Consider the following 23,339-nt stretch of genomic DNA (forward strand, 5'->3'; position numbering starts at 1 on the left):
CAACGAGGAAATCAGACGTTTTTATGATAAGACAGAGGAACAATGAGATGTTAAGGTAGTTCGTATCCCGGTTTCAAATGGAGAGAATGGAATTACCACCGGTCTCGGATGACTGGGCGGTGCAGACTTTTATGCATGGTTTGAACGAGCGGAGTTCGATCGCGTCTTGACAATTAAATCAGAATCTTATCGAGTATCCAGCTGTAACGTGGTCAGACGTGCATAATCGTTACCAATCAAAGATCAGGGTAGAGGACGACCAGGTGGGAGCCCCTCGAGTTCAGTTCATCCTAATAGATTGGGAACTAAGCCCCTAAGGGATATGGATAGGGAATTAAGATCAAACAAGGAACGGTATCAGCCGTATGTAGATCGGAGAAACAACGGCTCGGGGCGTAATGCTCCTTGGAATGATCGAAGAAATGATCGAGGTCAAAGCTCTCAGGGACTCATGAGTAAGAATGCGTTCGATAAACATACCGACCCTGCGGAAGCACCTCGATTGTCGGAGTATAATTTCATTGTAGATGCATTGGGGATCGTGTCAGCTATTGGAAGAATAAAAAACACCTGGTGGCCCAGGCCTATTCAAACCGATCTTTCTCAAATAAATCCAAACTTGATGTTTAAGTATCATGGCACACACGACCATAGAACCGAAGACTGCAGGCAGCTGAGGGATGAGGTAGCTCGATTGTTCAACGAGGGTCATCTTTGAGAATTTCTCAGTGATCGAGCTAAGAACCACTTCAGGGAAAGAGATGAAAATAGAGAAAATGTGCAGGAAGAACCGCAGCATGTAATCCATATGATCGTTGGCAGTTTTGATGTCCCACAAGTGCCTGTGTTCAAACGCACCAAGGTATCGATCACCAAAGAAAAATGGACTCGGATCTATGTGCCCGAGGGCATCCTATCATTCAATGATGAGGAAGCGGGCATATCTCAGCCGCACAATGACGCCCTGTTAATTTCTATTCTGTTAAATAAAATTCAAGTTAAACGTGTTCTAGTGGATCCAGGTAGCTCAACAAACATAATCAGATCGAGGGTCCTAGAGCAGCTTGGTCTACAGGATCAAAGTGTACCTGCATCCCGAGTCCTAAATGGCTTCAACATGGAGAGCAAAACAATGAACTAGGAGATAATCCTACCAGTGAATGTGGCCAGAACCATCCAAGATACAAAATTCCATGTCATCGAAGGCGACATGAAGTATAATGCACTTCTCGGGAGGCCATGGATCCACAACATGAGGGTTGTACCTTCAACCCTTCATCAGATGATGAAACTCCCAATAGTAGATGGCGTGAAAACGGTCTACGAAGAACAACACGCTGCAAAGGAAATGTTTGTAGTCGATGAGGTGACACCGATTCCAGTGCCTTCGACCTCGGAAAAAGCAGGGGCTAAAGATAAACAGACGGCCAAATAGCAATCACCGATTCCAGTCTAGATCGAGCCGGAGGAACAGGTAATCGAAGAAGAAGAAGAGGATTTCTTTACTCCTCGAACTTTCGTTGTTCCTGAAGAGTCAGACGCAACCAAGTCAACGGTCGAGGAACTGGAACAGGTCATACTGATCGAGTACATGCCCGAGAAAAAGGTATATCTGGGAACGGGATTAACCCCCGAACTTAGGAAAAAACTCATTCAATTTCTTATCGATAATATGGATTGCTTTGCTTGGTCCCATTTAGACATGACAGGGCTCCTGCCGGAAATAACAACGCACCGGCTAAGCATCAACCCTAGGTTCAAACCAGTAAAGCGAAAAAGGAGACCCCAGTCCGAGGTGAAGCATGCATTCATAAAGGATGAGGTAACCAAGCTTCTTAAAATAGGGTCTATTCGGGAGGTAAAATACCCCGAGTGGTTAGCCAACGTAGTTGTAGTTCCTAAAAAGGGAAATAAACTTAGAATGTGCGTAGCTTATAAGGATTTAAACAAAGCATGCCCTAAAGACTCTTTTCCACTACCTAACATCGATAGCATAATCGATGCCACGGCCGGCCACGAGATCCTTACCTTTCTCGATTCCTACTTCGGGTACAATCAGATTCAGATGAACCCGGGGGACCAGGACAAGACCTCGTTTATCACTAAGTTTGGAATTTATTGTTACAACGTAATGCCTTTCGGGCTAAAAAATGCAGGATCTACATACCAACGCCTAGTTAACAAAATGTTCGAGGAACAGATAGGTAAATCGATGGAAGTTTACATTGATGATATGTTGGTTAAGTCCCTGCGTGCAGAGGACCATTTAACTCATTTGTAGGAAACATTCAAAATATTCATGAAGTACAACATGAAGCTTAACTCGGAAAAGTATGCCTTCGAAGTCGGCTCGAGTAAGTTCCTCAGCTTCATGGTATCAAATCGGGGTATCGAAATCAACCCTGACAAGATCAAGGCCATCGAGGATATCACAATCGTGGATAGTGTGAAGGCCGTGCAAAGGCTAATAGGACGAATAGCCGCCTTGGGTCGATTCATTTCGAGGTCATCAGATCGAAGTCATAGGTTCTTTTCCTTGCTAAAAAAAAAGGATTTCGCATGGACCCCGAAATGCCAGCAAGCCTTAGAAGAATTGAAGCGATACTTATCGAGCCCGCCTTTTCTTTACACCCCGAAGGTAGATGAAAAGCTTTATTATATTTGGCAGTGTCTGAGATAGCGGTAAGTGGGGTACTAGTTCGAGAAGAGCAAGGTGCGCAATTCCCTGTTTATTATGTAAGCCGAACTCAAGGAGATGCTGAAACTAGATACCCTCACTTAGAAAAATTAGCACTTGCATTAATAAGCGCATCTAGAAAGCTAAAGCCATATTTTCAGTGTCATCCCATATGTGTGTTAACCACTTACCCCCTTCGACATGTTTTGCATAAGCCCGAACTATCGGGCCGGTTCGCCAAATGGGCCATCGAACTTGGCGGGTACGATATCGAGTATCAACCCCGAACGGCCATCAAGTCTCAAATCCTAGCCGACTTCGTGGCCGATTTTACGCCGACCCTCATACCCGAAATGGAGAAAGAACTCCTGCTAAGATCGGGTACATCATCGGGGGTATGGACCCTTTTCACAGATGGTGCCTCGAATGTGAAAGGGTCCGGGCTTGGCATTGTTCTGAAGCCACCTACAGGTAGTAACATTAGACAATCTATCAAAACTTCTAGGTTGACTAATAATGAGACCGAGTATGAGGCCATGATTGCAGGTCTCGAGCTAGCTAAAAGCTTGGGGGCAGAAGTCATTGAAGCCAAGTGCGATTCACTGTTGGTGGTAAACCAAGCAAACAAATGTTTTGAGGTTCGAGAGGATAGGATGCAATGGTAGTTGGATAAGCTACAGGTAACTTTTCACCGCTTCGAGGAGTGGACTCTAGATCATGTGCCTCGAGAACAAAATAGTGAGGCAGATGCACTTGCTAATTTGGGGTCATCGGTTGAAGAAGATGATATAGTCCCGGGGTCTGTCGTCCAATTATCGAGGTCTGTGGTTGAAGAGGGTCATGCCGAGATAAATTCTACAAGTTTGACTTGGGATTGAACGAATAAGTATATCGATTATTTGAAAAATGGAAAACTCTCATCGGACCACAAAGAATCGAGGGCCCTACGAACCAAGGCTGCTAGGTTCATATTAGATGAAGATGGAATGTTGTACAGGAGGACGTTCGATGGACCATTAGCGGTATGTTTAGGGCCGGGGGCCACCGATTATGTTCTACGAGAAATCCACGAAGGTACTTGTGGGAATCGCTTTGGCGCCGATTCTTTGGTTCGCAAAATTATTAGAGCAGGGTATTACCAGGATAGCATGGAAAAGGATACTAAGGCGTTTGTTAAAAAAGTGATAAGTGCAACGGTTTGCACCAATGATCCATCAGCCCGGAGAGCAACTCCACTCAGTCCTATCCCCGTGGCCTTTCATGAAATAGGGAATAGACATAGTCGGCCCTCTACCAACGGCCCTAGGTAAAGCTAAATTCATTTTGTTGATGACTGATTATTTTTCTAAATGGGTGGAAGCACAGGCCTTCGAGAAGGTCCGAGAAAAGAAAGTTATTAACTTCATCTGGGACCATATCATATGTCGGTTTGGGATGCCTGCCGAGATTATATGTGACGATGGAAGCAATTCGTCAGCAACAAGGTAACGGAGTTCCTCGAAGCACACAAAATAAAGAAGATCTTATCAACACCGTACCACCCAACCGGAAATGGGCAGGCCGAGTCAACAAACAAAACTATCATTCAAAACCTAAAGAAAAGGTTGGACGATGCAAAAGGATAATGGAGAGAAGTTCTACTCGAGGTCCTTTGGGAATATGGAAAAACATCAAAGTCTAGCACATGGGCTACTCCGTTCTCTTTAGTATATGGCTCCAAATCCCTAATCCCCGTCGAGGTCGGAGAACCCAGCACCAGGTTCTGACATGCATCAGAAGAGTCAATTCACGAGGCTATGAATACTAGCCTTGAGCTATTATGAAAAACGAGAGGCAACACTTGTTCGGATGGCCGCGCAGAAGCAAAGAATCGAGAGATACTACAATAGAAGGACCAACCTTCGACACTTTAGAATTGGGGACTTAGTCCTACGGAAAGTCACCCTCAATACTCGAGACCCGAATGAAGGGAAACTAGGCCCAAATTGGGAAGGACCGTACCAAGTCATCGGAGTTGTCGGTAAAGGATCTTACAAACTTGGCACGATGTAAGGCGAACAATTGTCAAATAATTGGAATATATCACTACTCAAAAGATACTACTGCTAAGGTATGACTATCTCCTTTTGTCCATTTGAATTTAAAACTAATCCATTGCAGGTGTTCGATTGAAGATATCGAGGGCACCTTTTTACACGAAGACCTTAGGTTTTAAATCACGCGTTGCACTCTTTTTCCCTCAGATCGAATTTTGTCCCAAATTGGTTTTACCGGCGAGGTTTTTAACGAGGCAACAACTATAGGCTACCTAAGGAGAACTCAACAGTATCCAAGGCTTCTTTTCAATCTACCTCGAATACTGGGGGCATCACCCTCGGAGGTTATATTTTCGAGAAAAATACTTCACGCCAAAGAGGGCCTCGATAGGAGAACTTTGTAATGGCCAAACTTTTAGATGAACCGTGTCCATATAGAACAGTCGAACCCCGATGGCGAAACATGTACGCATTATTCGAAGAAGCATTCTTTCTATATCAAAACACTTTGTGTCTCAAAGAAGTCTACTATTATACGAGCTTTATACTTATAATTCTATGAGAAACGGCTCAAGGGCCAGAACGCAAATACACCCCGAATACTCGGGGACTGTCATCGACAGTCAACACATCCGAGTCATGAAAAACTCGAATTCATAAGACCTCAAAGAGGCGTCCCCTCGATATAAAGGCCAAGGCCATCATACTCGGGGACTAACCTTTCGAACAAGTTCGAAAGGTTATCGGGAAACAAGTCCAAGAGACATACCCGAAGGCTGCGGCTATATTAAAGGCTATGGCCATATTAAAGACTACGGCCATATAAAAAGGCTACGGCCAAAATAATGCGGCTCGGAGACATCCGACTTCCGCCATAAGTTAAAAGACCTTAAAACACTTTGAAAAATTGGTTAAATCAGGCTACCTTTGGAAAAATCTAATGATAAAGGGCTTCGATAAAATCAGCCCTCGAATAATTTAAAGGCTTCAATAACATCAGCTTTCGAAAGAGCCTCAAGAGGCATTCGATTATCGTTACCCAAACAAATTACAAATAAGATTCCGATCGGTCGAACCTTCGAAAAACCCAATGGGCACAAAAAACACATGCTAAGGCATAAGAAAAATTTTCACTAAGTCTTTCAATCGAAAAGAGGGAAAAATTATAGCCGAGGACGAATTGGCCCAACTTAAAGAGCCTAAGGGTCGACCTAAAAGAGCCTAAGGGACAATATAAAAGAGCCTAAGGGCCGAAGCATGCAGAGTTAGAGACCTTATTCTCACTGAACTCGGACTCAAAAGTACCATCATCCCGAGCTCGCACCAAATCGACTTAAGCATAGCTCGAGGGCTAACAAAAACCTTAAGAGGTATTCTATTATGAGTTCGAAGATCGCCCATTGATCACAAAAAACCTAAGGGTTTGTTATATTCTGAGCCCGAGCCAGTGCTCACTTGATTGTTGAAATTATAACATCAAAATCTTTTCATAAATGAAGACGAATTAAAATTCAACACAAATCGGAGATAAAGTGAAAAGAAAGAGAGTTCATTATATTCAGATAAAGTATTTATAATGCCCACAAGGAGCCTTACACAAAAACAAAACGAAGGAACCTAATCTACTTAGGGTCCACGTCCTTGGGAGGTGCGTCCTCTGGAGACGCATCTTCAGGAACCTCCTACTCAGGGACTTCATTCTCATCTTCTCCGCTCTCGGAGCCACTGGCGAAATCGTCACCATCACAGAGTAAAGTGGCAGCCTCGTCCTCCAAAGTTTTTGCTTTGTCAATGTCAGTTGAGAGGTCGAAGCCACGAGCATGCACCTCCTCGAGAGTTTCTCTCCGAGATTGTCGCCTGGCATGGTCGAGAGCACGTGATAACTTAACTTCAGCCGCAATGGAGATCTCTTGTGCCCAAGTGTTTGCGGCTTTGGCGTCAGCTCGATACGAGGACTCAAATGCCTCCGCCTGATATTTGGCCTTCGTAAGCTCAGCGGCTGATTTAGCTTCGAGCTCCTCGATTGTGCGGCTCCGGGCCAAGCTTTCCTCTTTTGCATTTTGAAGCTGGCGTTCGATTGAAGTGAGCTGCTCCCGAAGTGTATCTTTCTCTGAGGCGAGACAGTTCATGTGTTGTTTCCACCCTAGGGTCTCGACCTCTTTCATCTTAAGATTTTCTCGGAGCTGCTCCACCAACTCGCCCTTCTGCTGGGCCTACAAAAATTGAAGTGTTAATCTCTAAATCGAATGAAGACATAACAGACCCCCAAAGGCTATATTACCTTTTCGATAAGTTCAGTCTGTTCCTGACGAGCCTTCGCCAACTCAACTCGGAGATCTCTGACTTCTTCCTCTTTCTGTACATAGAGGCGCTTGTGGTCGTCCCTCTCTTCCATCAACTTCCTGAGTTCAGCTTCACACCGAGCAAGCTCGGCTCGAGATTTGGAAAATGCTTGCCGATGAAACAACACAGCCTTTACGCAGAGAAAAAGAATCACACTTAGGAAAACAAGAGTAAAATTGGATCGCAATTATGAGGACAAAACCTTACTTGTCTAAAAAGCCTCTGGGCCTCATCAAATATAAACGGGGCGTCAGGATCAGGACCATCTTCGACCCCTGCTAGGCACTCCCGAAAAATATCACTCCCCTCATGGGTCGTTTCCACATCAGGAGTCCTCATGGCCTGGGCATCTCGGAACTGCCCTTCAGAGAATACGGGGCCGGGCGGCTAGTCATCTACATTAATTATCCCAAGTGATTCACTTGGGATATTATCCTCTCTTTGGAGGGCCTCGAAATTTGGCTCTTCGGGCTCGCCCACCTAATGTCCCACGGGACGAGATACACTTTTACCACCTGATGGCTTGGGGACTCTGCTCGAGCTCCCCTCTAAAATTTCTTCACTTCCAGATTGAACCACGTCAACCACCATCGTTTCAGCAGCCTTCGAAGTGTCAGTGCTTCCTCTTTTTCGAGCTACCAACAGGAAGTCGTCATCTTCTCCCTCTTCATCCTCATCTCGAAAGCGTTGGGCCATTTCTGGAGATAGGGCCCCGGAATCGGCCTTAGGCTTTCGAGCCTTGCGTTTCTTTGGCTTCGGGGAATTTGTAGACGCCCCCCTTTTCCTCTTATTTTCCTTGGTAGGCTTTGGAATTTCTTCTTCGCCGAGCGGGGGTGGCCACATAGCAACGACGTCTCTAGGCCTGCATAATGATAAAGTAAGTATTTCACTAAGAAACATAAATATGTGAACAAGAGGACTCACCATGGTTTTTAGCTTCCCATCGACCCTTAGCCAAGTCACACCAACTGCGTTCCGCATATGAAGAAGTAGAGGCCAGTTGCCGGACCCAGCCCGCGGGGTCCGGGACCGCACCAAGAAACCAAGCAACAACTGCATCATCAGAAAAGAATAAGATCAAGAAAAGGTAGGGAAAGCAGGATATTAATCACCGTTGATAAATTTGTACTTACGTTTCATGTTCCACTCCTCGGGGAATGGCATCCTCTCGGCAGGAATCAGATCGGAGGTCCTGACTCGGACAAACCGGCTCATCCATCCTCTGTCCTTGTCCTCATCGATACTGGAGAAAAGGGACTTCAAGGATCGGCGCTGAAGCTTTATCAAACCCCCTCGATAAAGGTGAGGGCTATATAGCCTGATCAGGTGGTCGAGGGTAAAAGGCATCCCCTCGACCAAGCCCGAGAAATATCTGATCAGATTAACGATGCGCCAGAAAGAGGGGTAGATCTGGCCAAGTGTCACTTGGTATTATTGGCAAAAATCAAGAATTACTGGGTCTATGGAACCCAGAGTTGGATCTGCGGGGCCCAATGTGAAGGGGTAGGTATACACGCTTAAGTACCCTGCCTTATGGGTAGTGATGTCCTCTTCAGGGGAAGGGATCACAACATCTTTGTTCTCCCAGTTGCAGTCCTTTTTCACCTGCTCAAGTTCGCCTTCAGTTATTAAGTAGATGTATCGAGACATGGGCTCACATCGACCTGGTGTCGATGCAGATTTATTGATTTTAAAATCGAAAGTTAGCTCACAAGGCCCGAGAATACACTCCTCGATACGAGGTGGCACCACCGTTCTACTTTTGGCCGGCCGCGACGATGAAGATTTTTCTTTCTGGGGAACAGTTTTAGATGTTTTAGCCATTGTGGTAGAGAAATTCAAGAGAAGAGAAGAAGTTGATGCTGTAGTAAGAACAGATTGGGAAAAGGATGAACTCAGAGAAGTTGAAGAAGCTAATGAGATCCTAAGGATGATTTGAGAAGTAAAGATTGCAAAAATTGTGGAATTGGCCTATTTATAGAGGTCACTTAAACAGTTTGGGGAAGCCAAATAGTTGACCAGCAACCGCCTCCAATTAATGACCTTGGGAACTACGTGGAAGCGACTTTTCAATCACTTCAGCCGCTGACATCACGAGATTGACATCATGGTCGAGGCTATAGAGCATCGAAGATCAAATCGTTTCTTATCATCTTACTCTAAGAAACGCGGGGACTATCTGCATACGGTTAAAATCAGGTATGCTCGATTTCCCGGGCTCGAAGGGTTGCTTTAAGTCCGAGTCCAAGATGAATCGAGATCGAGCTCGATAAACTAGGCTCGAGCTTGATGACAGAGTACAAGGCCCGAGGATTGAAGTTCCCGATGAGTATCGAAGCCGAGTATGTTTAACCCCGAGATAATGCCGTTATGGGTTTGTAACAGAATGAGCTAGATTCCTGCCACGTCCCCAAGATCGTGGCGTAAATCCCGGAATAGATTTGTACGAATCCGTACTAGGCGTTTAGACAGCTGTCCCAATAAGATTCTTTACTGTAAATAGAAATGTACCTTATTTAGGGTTCCCCTATTATATAAAGGGGACCCCAATCATTTGTAAACATCATCTAATCATTGGCAAGAATACACTCTCTTACTTTTTCGCTCATTGTTCATCAGAATTGTCCTTTAGCTTTATTGTTCTTGGTCCATCTCGAGGTCACTTTGGCTCGAGGTCGAGACTGATCTATATTCTGGTTTGATTTTACTTGTTCCTTCCATTTATACTTCAGGTTTCTTGGTTATTAATTGGTAATGAACTAAATCACGTATCTTTAAAACCATAAATCAAACTTAATTGTTACTCGTATTTTCGAGGTAAACACTCCATTAAAATATATACCTCCGTTTCAATTTAGATACTATATTTTGTTTACCGAAAGTTAAATTGTATAAAATTTGACCAATATTTTAAAATACTATTAAATTGACAGGAGAAATATTATAATTTATAATACTTTTTATATAATATTTAAATATCTAAATTTTAATTTTATAATATTGAGTTGTATTAATTCAATTCAATTTTAAAATTTAGTTAAATTAATTAGCGATAAGCGAAATATATTATCTAAATTAAAATAATAAAAGTAAATAAGAAAGTTTTATGTGCTCTGTCGTCAAAAGGAATTCGCGCGTAAGTCAATGCCGTGTGGGTCCACTAAGTGTGGCTAATATAGCTATGTGGGTTAAATAAAGTCACAAATGTAGGGCCCAAAGATAGGTCCTATGGTTAGTCTCTTCCTTCTTTCTTTAGGTGGCTCGTCAGTTCACTTCTTTTAACTTTGGAATCCCAGGCAGTAGTTGGCGCTAAACCATTTTAAAAGCATAGGCTCGTTATAGGTAACATTGATTGGAACAAAGTAGGGATATTAGTTCAAAAATTGAAGATCTAAAATAATACTAAAGTAGTTATTAAAAATGTGAAGTTCTGGTCTGATAAAAGCCTTGAGGTTTTGGTCGGATATAATGGTGTGAAATTAAAAAATAACCGGATTTACAAGTGATAATTGAAAAATAGCCAAAGTTTCAAAAGTAATCGAAATTTAGCAATTTTTCATATAAAGATAAATCTGAACGAAAACGCTGTTAAAATCCGAAAAATATTCCAGCATAATATACTGGAGTTCAAATTTTTTACATGTGAACTCCAGCATAATATACTGGAGTTCTAGCATATTATGCTGGAAGTTCATACACAGGTGCTCCAATCTCGAGTATATTATGCTGGAACTTTCCGTGTGGTGGAGTTCCAGCATCATATGCTGGAAGTACATACACAGGTGCACCAATCTCCATTATAGTATGCTGGAACTTTCCATATTGCAGCAAAATAGTGACTATTTTACAGTGACCAGTCTGAAAACTGGCTAGCCCGTGCTATTTTCACGATAATATGGCCTAAAATGGGAGACGTATTAAGTTGGGTTGACAAAATGAGTTTGTCATGCAAATATTATGTAAGGTGAGTTGTTGACGTGATTGTACTTACATGATAATTTTAAACATAGGCCTACTTATATTTTTTTTGGTACTTAATAGAGTATTTTTTTTCGGCATTATTTTAGTTTGTAATATATAGACATGCTTGAGTAATTTTTTTCTTTATAATAATAAAAAAATATAAATATTATGGCTTTAATGCTATAAATTGACGGTAATATGATCATCCGTGAAATTAAACCTTAGAATGTGAAAGTTTAACCAGTCATTGAAGGTTGATAAAACAAGCCACTACGGTGCTTCACTCTTAAGTGTTGAAAATTCTAGCATGAATGAATTTTTTGAGCACTTATTTGAGAGACTGCATATAAACGTTTAGAATCTGGTTAAACATCTCAAAACCCCATAATTCATGATTTGCTTAACTGTTGTGAAAGAGAAGATTACATTGAAACTTAAGACCTGGTTAACTAGCTTAGGTGGATTTAGGGGCAACTGCACAAATAGTCATTCCCAAGGATGTTTATTAGAGATTAGTTAGTACTTAATGACATTTTTGTCCCGAAAAATTAAACTGAAAAAATTGAAATTTAGGACGCACTGGTTAATTAGCAGCCCTTTAGAGTGGCTACCTGGTACCATTTCTACATGGATCAAGCAACCATGGGCCTAAATATAGCAAATGACTAGCTAACTTGATTCTTGCTTTGAAGTTGTTAGGAGAGACGGAAAGGAGGAGGGAGGAAATTGCTCCTTTTCTTAAAATAAATAACCATATTTTCCCAAGTTACAAGATTTAACTAATTTTGCAGCTATATTAATTTACAGAACCATCGTCAATAAAACAGATTAACATAGAATAAACACAGCTTACAGTTATGATATTCAACAAGGTCTATGAAAAGCTCATCTTCTCATTTTGATGTTAACTGGAATCTCTTTGTATGACTGAACCTTTTCAGCTGCTTTACGCGATGGTCTTCCACTAGAAGTCCTTCGCGAAATTTGAGCTACATTTTCTGAGGAATCCTTCATCACTTCTTCAACGCTAGAGAAAGGCAATGGAGTAAGATCGTCTTCGTGAACTGGGCTATTAAATGGTACAGCAAGACCTTCTAATTCAAACAAGTCCTCGGCTGCTGGTTCTGACTGTTGGATTTTAGAATTAGTAGACTTTCTTCTCAAACATCGCCTGAAAACGAACAGCAAAACTATTTAACGTTCATGTATAAGCTATGTACAAGGCTAGCTTTATGTTGTAAAGAAAACTGACCTTTTGTTTTCTGCTGCTTCTTTCTCTGCAGATTGTTGAGAGGATGTTGAATGTCCCATGGCTGAAAGATTATTTACAAGTTAGGGAATACAAAATAAATCAGAAATCAAGAGTGCATTAGAGGAAGTGTAGGATTTACATTGACTTCTTGTTGCACGTTGGCGTCTGTTACCATTTCTAGGCTTGCTATGTTTGTTCAATTGAGAGTCAATAGCCATGAACTCTTCATCCTAGAGCCAAAAATACGAAAATCTACTTAGTGAGAGAGTTAGAAGAATGCCAATAATCGCAATGGAAAACAAATTGGAAGTTTCAGTAGCAAACCTGCATGTTATTCTTTAACTGCTCCCTTTGTTCTTGTTCCTGCAATTACATGAAGTTGATACAAGTTTATGCCTCTAAAAATTGATATCAAAAAGAACAATTGATCAAATTTAAAACAAGATTAGGTGAAAGTTCATGCTATTGCCAAGATGAATTGAAGCCTAAAATTCTATACATTTCAGAGTTTCTTTCAGTAAATACAACAACAACAACAACACCATACCAGTGTGTATGCAAAACTTACCCTTTCTTTGTGGAGATAGAGACACTGTTTCCAATACACCCTCGACCTTTCAGTAAAGATAGTAACAAAACAAAGATAGTACAGAAAACCATACCTCTTCTAAATTCCTTGATTTTAGTAATGCTTCTTTGCAAACTAGCTCATGTTGTAGTGATTTCATCTGTTAAAAAAACAAATTACTACAACCTTTTTAACAAGTTCTAATTGCCTCTACAAGTTCAATTTTTTTTAATAAAAAAGATTTACCTTTTCCCTGTTTAAATTGAGTTCTGCTAACATATGACTATTTGATTGAGCAAGATTCCAGTTCTGTAGCTGCATTTTCTGAAGATGAATCCTCATTTTCTGTATCTCAATCCCACTCAACTCTATAATCTTGCTGTTTAACACAATCAAACCATATAAAAAAACATCAAACAACTACATAACAATTAACAACAATGTCAATAAAAAGAATAGCATGCTCTAATTATATGAAATACACACTTTTTGTCTTGAACAAGTTTCACCAACGCCACATTTTCCTGTTCAAACATACAAATAACAAAAGAAAACTCAGAAAATCACAAACAAATCACCCAAAAATTAATCAGAACAACAACAACAACAACAAAAAACCTAGTGTAATCCCACAAAATGGGGAGGGTAGTATGTACGCAGACCATACCCCTACCTTTGAAGGTAGAGAGACCGTTTCCGATATAAACCGACCGAAGGTAAGATGGCCAAAAAACTAATCAGAAATGACCAATTAAGACAAGAAAACATACTTTGGCGAGATGATTAATGTAGTCCTTCATTGAAGAAACATCAGGCGAAAACTTATCGACATCAATAGGCGATTTATGTTGTGTTTGTGGAAGAGAATTTGTTATATCTGATAGCCTCTTTCTCACTATGCTTCCAAAAGAGGATCTTTTCGCCATTCTATCCCCTTTCATTCTTACTATATTCAAGAAAACCCAAATTGAGTAGTGAATAAATGACTTCAAAACTCAAACCCCAGAAAATATTTCTGTGGAACAAACTCTCATATACTCAAATTCAACACAAAGCTGAAACCTGTAATATTAGTAAGTAGTTAGTGTAGATTTTTAAAGTAAAGAAGTTTTAAAAGTACCGTGATTAAAGAAGATTCAATTCTCAATAAAACCCTGATTTTTTGTGTTCTTTTCTTCAGAAAGAAAAGGGTATTTTGATTGCCTGTGATGAAGGAGAGAATCTGAAGAAGATAAGAAAGCAAAAATGAAAATGAGAACTAAAGAGAAAAAGAAAAGGAAAAAGAAAAAGAACTCTTAGGTTCAGACTTCCAACGGCTTTCCGAAGCTAATAAAACTGGTTTGGGAAGCGTCCGAGCCTAAGTTTCAAATTTAGAAGGCGATAATATCTTTATTCTTGATTTCGATTCTTCCTTTTCTCTTCTTTTCTTTTCTTTTCTTTTCTTTTCTTTTTAAGTTTTAACATTCCCTTTCTTTTTTCCTTTTTAGCAAAAATGTAGAAAAGTATATTTTGGAATTTTGAAAACCATGTCAAAATTTTTCATACACTTCGTTTTGTTTTGTTTTGTTTGTACGAAGAACAATTCACTTTTATTTATTTTTATTTTTTGAATGTTTATATTTGGTTTTAATATTTGATTTGAAATTATTTTGAGTGAATTTATTTATTTTAGTGTCGATAGTTGAAAACAAAACAACTGTTTTCTTCCTCATATCGTTTCAATTAGTTAATTTATGAAATGTCCAACAGGGGCCGACTTGTTTTGTTTCTCATGAGCTTAACTTCTATAGTCTAATTTCATATCTTCGTGTCACGATCCGGATTTTCCATCATCGGGATCGTGATGACGCCTAACCTTTAGAATGCTAGGCAAGCCAACAGATAAAGATCTAAGACGCTAATCACTAACTAAAACAGTAATTAACAATTATTTAAACAAAAACAAGATAAGAAGCGCGGAAATTTCATAACAATCTAAACACTAATACACGAGTACCCAAAGATCTGGCGTCACAATCCACGAACTTCTAAGAGTTACTATAAATACTGGTTTAACGAAAATACATCTGTTCTCGAAATGAAAGAAAACAGAGAAAACTAAGATAAATGGAAGGGGACTCCAGGGTCTGCGAACGCCAGCAGATCTACCTTGGGTCTCCTGATGGACTGAAGGCAACAACCCAACTCCGATCAACGAGGTCCGGTACCGAAATCTGCACAGAAAGTGTAGAATGCAGTATTAGTACAACCGACCCCATATACTGGTAAGTGCCGAGCCTAACCTCGGCGAAGTAGTGACGAGGCTAGGACACGACAATAACATGAACCTGTGCAGTTAAATCATATACGAGAAAATAGCAACAATGGAAATTTAACAGATGATGACGGGGAAAAGGGAAAACATGCTGAGGGGAATATCAAATCCTGAAAATTGTACAGTACAGCAACACAGTAAATATCATGCTTTGCACCAACAGAAATAATAACGTAGCAAACATGTGCACGACATCACCCTTCATGCTTTTATTCTCGTCCTTACCATAAGAAACAATAGACGCACGGCATCACCCTTCGTGCATTAACTCTCTCATAACATGGCATGGCATCACCCTTTGTGCATTATCAATATCAGAATACGGCACGGCATCACCCTTCGTGCATTAACACTCACTCACAATATCTTGCACGGCATCACCCTTTGTGCTTTACACTCGTCTCACCCAAACAACAGAAACAATAACAACCCAGCAAGGGAATCATCAATAACCAACCTCGTTTCAACATTTAACTTGACAATATAAATCTCAACTTGAGTCAATACTCAACCAATATCCAATACCAGAAAAACATAATAAGACTTGTTTAACATGAAGAATAACCAGTTTAAGCATGAACAGTATGTATAAAGAAACACAACAGTCACAAGTATAAGACTCACTCGCATGCTATGACCCGACAAACGTATAGATACTCGTCACTTCACCTATACGTCTTACTCAACAACTAAATACATAGCAAATAAGGCAACAATACCTAATCCCTGAGGCTAAGGTTAGCCACAACACTTACCTCGATTTCACGACCGAACTCAAGCCTCAAACACCGCTTTTCCCTTAGTTTCCACCTCCGAACCACTCGTATCTAATCATAATTAATTTAGTAATATCTTATCGCTAAAGAAATTATTTCCAATGCATAATTACAAGTTTCCCAACAATTCCCTAAAAAAGTCAAAAACTGACCCCGGGCCCGCTTGGTCAAAACTCGAGGTTCGGACCAAAACCTGTTCACCCATTCACCCACGAGCCCAAATATGTAATTAGTTTCAGAATCCGACCCCAAATCGAGGTCTAAATTCCCAAATTTGAAAAATCCCCAATTTTTCCTAAAATCCTTAATTCTACCATGAAAGAACAAGATTTAGGGCTAAAAATCTAATGGGTGTTTATGAAAATTGAAGGAAATGAGTTGAAGAACAAAAACCTATGAATTGGTGTTGAAATCCCTCTTCAAAATCGCTCCTAGGTCAAGTTTTTATGAAAGAGTTGTGAGTTTTTGATAAAATCCCGATTCTGGTTCTGTTTTTAAAAGACTGGACTGGCCTTTTTCGCGTTCGCGAGAAGCCTGTCGCGTTCGCGATGCACTGCGGCCAGAATGGCCTTCGCTTTCGCGAAGAGTTGTTTGCGTTCGCGATGGTCTTTCCCCCTGACCATCGCGTTCCCGGGCCTTGGACCGCGTTCGCGAAGAACAACTCTAAGATTCCCCAGCCCACCTCTATTTTACTCTACGCGTTCGCGTGATGCCGGTCGCGTTCGCGGAGAGCAGCTCCCAGTGCTTCGTGTTCGCGACCATGGCTTCGCGTTCGCGATGAACAATCCCCTCCCCAGCCCAGGTTGCACTTCACGTTCGCAAGAGTTACTTCGCGAATGCGAAGCACAAAGTATGAGCATACCAGAAGCAGCAACACAATAGATTTTTCTAAGTTTAAAACATCCCGTAGCCTATCCGAAACTCAGCCGATCCCTTGGGGCTCCAAACCAAACATGCACACAAGTCTAAAAACATTATACAGACTTGTTTACGCGATCAAATCACCAAAATAACACCTAGAACTATGAATTTAGCATCAAATTATATGAAATTTTCAAGAAAGTTCAAAAGTTCTATTTTCTCAACCAAAGGTCCGAATCACGTCAAATCAGTCATGTTTCTCACCAATTTCACATATAAGGTGTAAATATCATAACGGACCTGTACCGGGATCCGGAACCACAATACGGACCCGGTATCAACAAAATCAATTATTAAACAAATTCTTAAAACCTTTATTTTTTCAGTTTAACAATTTTCATCAAAAATTCATTTCTCGGGCTAGGGACCTCGAAATTCGATTTCGGGCATACGCCCAAGTCCCATTTATTTCTACGGGCCCTCCGGGACCGTCAATTCACGGGTTCGGATCCCTTTACCCAAAATGTTGACCGAAGTCAACTAAAATCAACTTTTAAAGGCAAAACGTAATATTTTCTCAAATTTTCACATAAAGGCTTTTCGAAAATACGCCCGAACTGCGCACGCAAATCAAGGAGAAAGAAAATGAGGTTTCGAAGGCCTCAGAACCCCGAATCGGATTCTAAAACACGAGATGAGCTTTCGGGTCATCACATTCACCTCTAAAACAACCGTTCATCCTCGAACGGACATAGAAAAGTACCTGAGCTAGTGAAAAGATGGGGATATCTGCTCCGTATATCGGACTCAGACTCCCAGGTAGCTGCCTGAACAGGCTGACCTCTCCACTACACACGAATCGAAGGATAACTCTTCGATCTCAAGTGACGAACCTACCGGTCTAGAATAGCTACCGGCTCCTCCTCGTAGGTCAAATCCATGTCCAGCTGGACAGTGCTGAAATATAACACGTGGGAAGGATCGCCATGATACTTTCGAAGCATGGACACATGAAACATTGGATGTACCGCTGATAAGCCTGGTGGCACGCGAGTCTGTAAGCCACCTCTCCCACTCGATCAAGAATCTCAAAAGGCCCGATAAACCTAGGGCTTAACTTGCCCTTCTTCCCGAACCGCATCAGACCCTTCATGGGTGACACCCGAAGCAACACCCTCTCTCCGAGAATGCCATATCACGAGCCTTACAGTCGGCATAACTCTTTTGCCTGGACTGAGCTGTACGAAGTCTATCCTGAATGATCTTAACCTTATCCAAGGCATCCTGTACTAAATCTGTTCCCGGCTCAAACCATCCAACCGGCGACCGACACCGCCTACTATATAATGCCTTATAGGGAGCCATCTGGATGCTCGACTGATAACTGTTGTTGTAGGCGAACTACGCTAACGGCAAGAACTGATCCCAAGAACCTCCAAAGTCAATAACACAGGCGCGGAGCATATCCTCCAAAATCTAAATAGTACGCTCGAACTATCCATCCGTCTGAGGATGAAATGCTGTGCTCAACTCGACCCGCGTACCCAACTCACACTGTACTACCCTCCAGGAAATGCGAGGTAAACTGCGTACCTCGATCAAAAATGATAGACACGGGCACACCATGAAGACGAACGATCTCACGGATATAAATCTCTGCCAATCGCTTTGAAGAATAACAAACTACCACAGGAATGAAATGTGCTGACTTAGTCAACCTGTCCACAATAACCCATACTGAGTCGAACTTCCTCTGAGTCCGTGGGAGTCCAACAATGAAGTCCATAGTGATACACTCCCACTTCCACTCAGGAATCTCAATCTTCTGAAGCAAACCATCAGGTCTCTGATGCTCGTACTTTACTTGCTGACAATTCAAATACCGAGCTACATATGCAACAATATCCTTCTTCATCCTTCTCCACCAGTAATGCTGCTACAAATCTTGATACATCTTGGCAGTGCCCGGATGAATAGAATACCGGAACTATGGGCCTCCTCTAAAATCAACTCACGAAGTCCATCCACATTAGGCACACAAACTCGACCCTGCATCCTCATAACTCCGTCATCTCTAACTGTTACCTGCTTGGCATCTCCGTGCCGCACTGTGTCCCTAAGGACAAGCAAATGAGGATCATCATACCGCCGCTCCCTAATACGCTCAAACAAGGAAGACCGAGCGAGTGTACAAGCTAGAACACGGCTGGGCTCAGAAACATCCAACCTCACGAACTGATTGGCCAAAGCCTAAACATCTAATGCAAGCGGTCTCTCACCGACTAGAATATACGCAAGGCTGCCCATACTAGCTAACTTCCTACTCAAAGCATCGGCCACCACATTGGCCTTCTCGAGATGATACAAGGTGGTGATATCATAGTCTTTCAGTAGCTCCAACCACCTCCCCTGCCTCAACTTTAGCTCTTTATGCTTGAACAAATACTGCAAACTCTTGTGATCCGTGAACACCTCACACGACACGCCATATAAATAGTGCCTCCAAATCTTCAGCGCGTGAACAATGGCTGCTAGTTGCAAGTCATGAACTGGATAATTCTTCTCGTGAATCTTCAACTGTCGTGAAGCATATGCAATAACCTTGCCACCCTGCATCAATACCGCACCAAGTCCAATACGAGATGCGTCACAATATACTATATAGGGCCCTGAACCCGTGGGCAATACCAATACCGGCGCCGTAGTCAAAGCAGTCTTGAGCTTCTAAAAGCTCGCCTCACACTCGTCCGGCCACCTAAATGGGGCACCCTTCTGGGTCAACCTGGTCATCGGGGCTGCTATAGATGAAAACCCCTCCACAAACCGACGGCAATAACCCGCCAAACCCAAGAAACTCCGAATCTCTGTAGCTGATGTGGGCCTAGGCCAGTCCTTGACTGCCTCAATCTTCTTAGTATCCACCTGAATACCTTCTGCCGATACAACGTGACACAATAATGCCACTAAACTCAACCAAAACTCACATTTCGAAAACTTAGCATATAACTGGGTGTCTCTTAGAGTCTGAAGAACAATCCGAAGATGCTGCTCATGATCCTCTCGACTGCGGGAGTAGATCAAGATATCATCAATAAAAACAATCACAAAGGAATCCAAATAGGGCTTGAACACTCGGTTCCTCAAATACATGAACGTTGCTGGGGCGTTTGTCAACCCAAATGACATCACTAGAAACTCATAATGTCCATACCGAGTCCGAAAAGCTGTCTTAGGGACATCAGATGCCCTAATCCTCAACTGATAGTAGCCAGACCTCAAATCGATCTTTGAAAACACCTTGGCACCCTAAAGCTGATCAAATAAATCATCAATCCTCGGCAATGGATACTTGTTCTTGATGGTGACTTTGTTCAACTGTCGATAATCTATGCACATCCTCATCGACCCATCCTTTTTCTTTACAAACAACACTGGCGCACCCCAAGGAGAGACACTGGGCCTAACGAAGCCCTTATCAAGCAATCTTACAGCTGCTCCTTCAATTCTTTCAACTCTAGCGGGGCCATATGGTATGGCGGAATAGAAATGGGCTGAGTGCCTAGAGCCAAATCAATGCAAAAGTCAATATCCCTGTCGGGTGGCATCCCCGGTAGGTCTGCAGAAAATACCTCTAGAAACTCACGAACAACTGGTACGGAATCCAAGGAAGGAACCTCCGCACTGGAATTACGAACATAAGCCAAATAAGCCAAACACCCCTTCTCGACCATACGCCGAGCCTTCATATAAGAAATAACCCTACTAGTAGAATGACCATGAGTTCCTTTCCACTCCAATCGAGGGAACCCCGACAAGGCTAAGGTCGCGGTCTTGGCGTGACAGTCCAATATAGCATGATAAGGTGACAACCAATCTATCCCCAAAATGGCATCAAAATCAACCATATCGAGAAGTAGGAGATCTATGATGGTCTGAAAACCCCCAATAATAACCACACACGAGCAATAGACACGATCTACGACAATAGAATCACCCAACGGTGTGGACACATATACAGGAGCACTCAAAGAATCACGAGGCACAACCAAGTATGTAGCAAAATAAGACGACACATAAGAGTATGTAGACCCTGGACCAAATAGAACTGAAGCATCTCTACTGCAAACTGAAACAGTACCTGTGATAACAACATCGGATGACTCAGCCTCAGCCTGGCTGGGAAAGCATAACATCGGGGCTGGGCCCCACCACTCTGAACTACATCCCGGGATGGCCTCCTACTGGCTGGCCTCTACCTCTAGCGGCCTGACCTCCACCTCTAATACCTCTACCTCCACCTCTAGCTGTTTGACACCTACCTCTACCTGACTAGGCGGGCAGTGAAACACCCGGTGCCGGGACCATGGCACGCGAACCCTGATGCTGAGAACTGCTCGATGCTCGAGGGCAAAATCTAGCAATGTGCCTTGGATCGCCACAAGTATAACAAGACCTCAGCTGCTGAGACTGTTGACCCTAAAACTGACCCTGACAGCTTGGGTAACCACCCTAAAAACTCTGGAGCGGAGGTGAACTGATAGGAGCCGGTGGTGCACTGTAGGCTAGTTGGTCAGAATACTGCATATGAGAGCCACGACCCCTGAAGCACTGTGAGTAGCCATAAGTGCCGAATGAAATGGCCTGGGAGGATGGCCTCTACCAAAAGAATCCCTGCCTCCAGACGAGGCACCACTAAACCTACCAGTATGACGAGGCCTCTTGTCAGACCCCTGACCACTCCCCTGAGCTAACACCATCTCAACTCGCCTAGCCACACTGGCCGCATCCTAAAAAGAAATCTCGCTCCCTGTCTCCTTAGACATATGCAATCTGATAGGCTGAGCGAGTCCCTCAATAAACCTCATCCTCTTTCTCTCTCTCTCTCTCTCTGGAGAGTATAAGAAGAGCATGACGGGCCAAATCAACAAACATAGTCTCGTACTTAGTGACGGTCATAGAACCCTGCTGAAGATGATCGAACCGCCTGCGATAGTCCTCTCTCTGAGTGATAGGAAAGAACTTCTCGAGAAATAGCTGAGAGAACTGGTCCCAAGTCAAGGCAGGCGACCCAGCTGGTCTAGTCAACACAAATCCATTCCACAATCTCTTGGCGGACCCTATTATCTGGAATACAGCAAAGTCGACCCCATTGGTCTCCACTATCCCCATGTTCCGCAACACCTCATGGCAGCGGTCATGATAATCCTGGGGGTCCTCAGAAGATGCCCCAAAATAATGAACCGGAAAAAGCTTGGTGAACTTGTCCAACCTCAAAAAAGCTTCAGAAGACATAGCTGGCCCAGCACCGGTCTGAGCCGCAACAACCGGCTGAGCTACTCCCACTAGCTGAGCTGCTGGAGTCTGAAACTGAGGAGCCATCTGCTCCAGAGTGTGGGTAGCGGGAGTCTAGGCTCCTCCCCCAGCCTGAGAGATGCCTGGTGCTACCGAAAATGACCCAGTCTGAGATACGCTCTCCATAAGGCCCACTAGACGGACCAAAGCATCCTGGAGTACCGGGGTAGCGATGAACCTCTCTGGAACCTGAGCTGGCCCTGCCGGAATTGTCTAGGCCGGAGCCTCATCATCAAACTCCACCTGAGGCTCCGCTACTGGTGCTGCTGCTCGAGCTCTAGGCTGAGCCTTGCCCCTGCCTCGGCCTCTGGCACGGCCTCAGCCTCATCCTATGCCCCTCGTAGGAGCTACCACTGGGGGCTCAGGCTGTTGATCTGTTGATGAAGCTGTATGTGTTCTCGCCATCTGCGAAATTACAAGAGTAGAAAGTCTAATTAGCATTGAGAAATCAAATCGCACGACAAAGAAGAATAGATGTGAAGTTATTCCTAAACTCCGTAGCCTCTCGGGGATAAGCACAGACGCCTCCGTACCGATCCCTCAGACTCTACCTAGCTTGTTCGAGAATCGTGAGATCTAGGCAACCTAGTGCTTTGATACCAACTTGTCACGATCTGGATTTCCCACCATCGGGATCGTGATCACGCCTAACCATTAGAATGCTAGGCAAGCCAACAGATAAAGATCTAACACGCTAATCACTAACCAAAATAGTAATTAACAATTATTTAAACGAAAACAAGATAAGAAGCGCGGAAATTTCATAACAATCTAAACACTAATACACGACTACCCGAAGATCTGGCGTCACAATCCACGAACTTCTAAGAGTTACTACAAATACTGGTTTAAAGAAAATACATCTATTCTCGAAATGAAAGAAAACAGAGAAAACTAAGATAAATGGAAGGGGACTCCAGGGTCTGCGAACGCCGGCAGATCTACCTTGGGTCTCCTGATGGACTGAAGGCAGCAACCTTACTCCGATCAACGAGGTCCGGTACCGAAATCTGCACAAAAATTAAAGAGTGCAGTATTAGTACAACCGACCCCATGCACTGGTAAGTGCCGAGCCTAACCTCGGCGAAGTAGTGACGAGGCTAGGACATGACAATAACATGAACCTGTGCAGTTAATCATATACAAGAAAATAACAACGAAAATTTAACAGATGATGACGGGGAGGGGGAAAACATG

General features: G+C 42.8%; 2 protein-coding genes across 2 annotated transcripts; both read right to left on the reverse strand.

Moving 5' to 3' along the window:
* Positions 1-6,395: 6,395 nt before the first annotated feature.
* Positions 6,396-7,395, reverse strand: LOC109242819 (protein TolA-like). The gene is made up of 3 exons (XM_019409681.1): positions 7,264-7,395; positions 6,995-7,186; positions 6,396-6,926 (listed from the first exon to the last, which is right to left on the reverse strand). Exons 1-3 carry the CDS (start codon positions 7,393-7,395, stop codon positions 6,396-6,398), a joined length of 855 nt encoding a protein of 284 aa, XP_019265226.1.
* A 4,339-nt stretch (positions 7,396-11,734) lies between these two features.
* LOC109242826 (shugoshin-1) lies at positions 11,735-14,061 on the reverse strand. Its single transcript, XM_019409684.1, has 9 exons — positions 13,960-14,061; positions 13,610-13,785; positions 13,326-13,363; positions 13,086-13,218; positions 12,934-12,999; positions 12,596-12,634; positions 12,411-12,501; positions 12,272-12,332; positions 11,735-12,190 (listed from the first exon to the last, which is right to left on the reverse strand). Exons 2-9 carry the CDS (start codon positions 13,778-13,780, stop codon positions 11,905-11,907), a joined length of 885 nt encoding a protein of 294 aa, XP_019265229.1. The 5' UTR covers positions 13,781-13,785; positions 13,960-14,061; the 3' UTR covers positions 11,735-11,904.
* Positions 14,062-23,339: the final 9,278 nt, after the last annotated feature.

The sequence above is a fragment of the Nicotiana attenuata genome, unplaced genomic scaffold (genome assembly GCF_001879085.1).
Source record: "Nicotiana attenuata strain UT unplaced genomic scaffold, NIATTr2, whole genome shotgun sequence".
Taxonomy (NCBI): Eukaryota; Viridiplantae; Streptophyta; class Magnoliopsida; order Solanales; family Solanaceae; genus Nicotiana; species Nicotiana attenuata.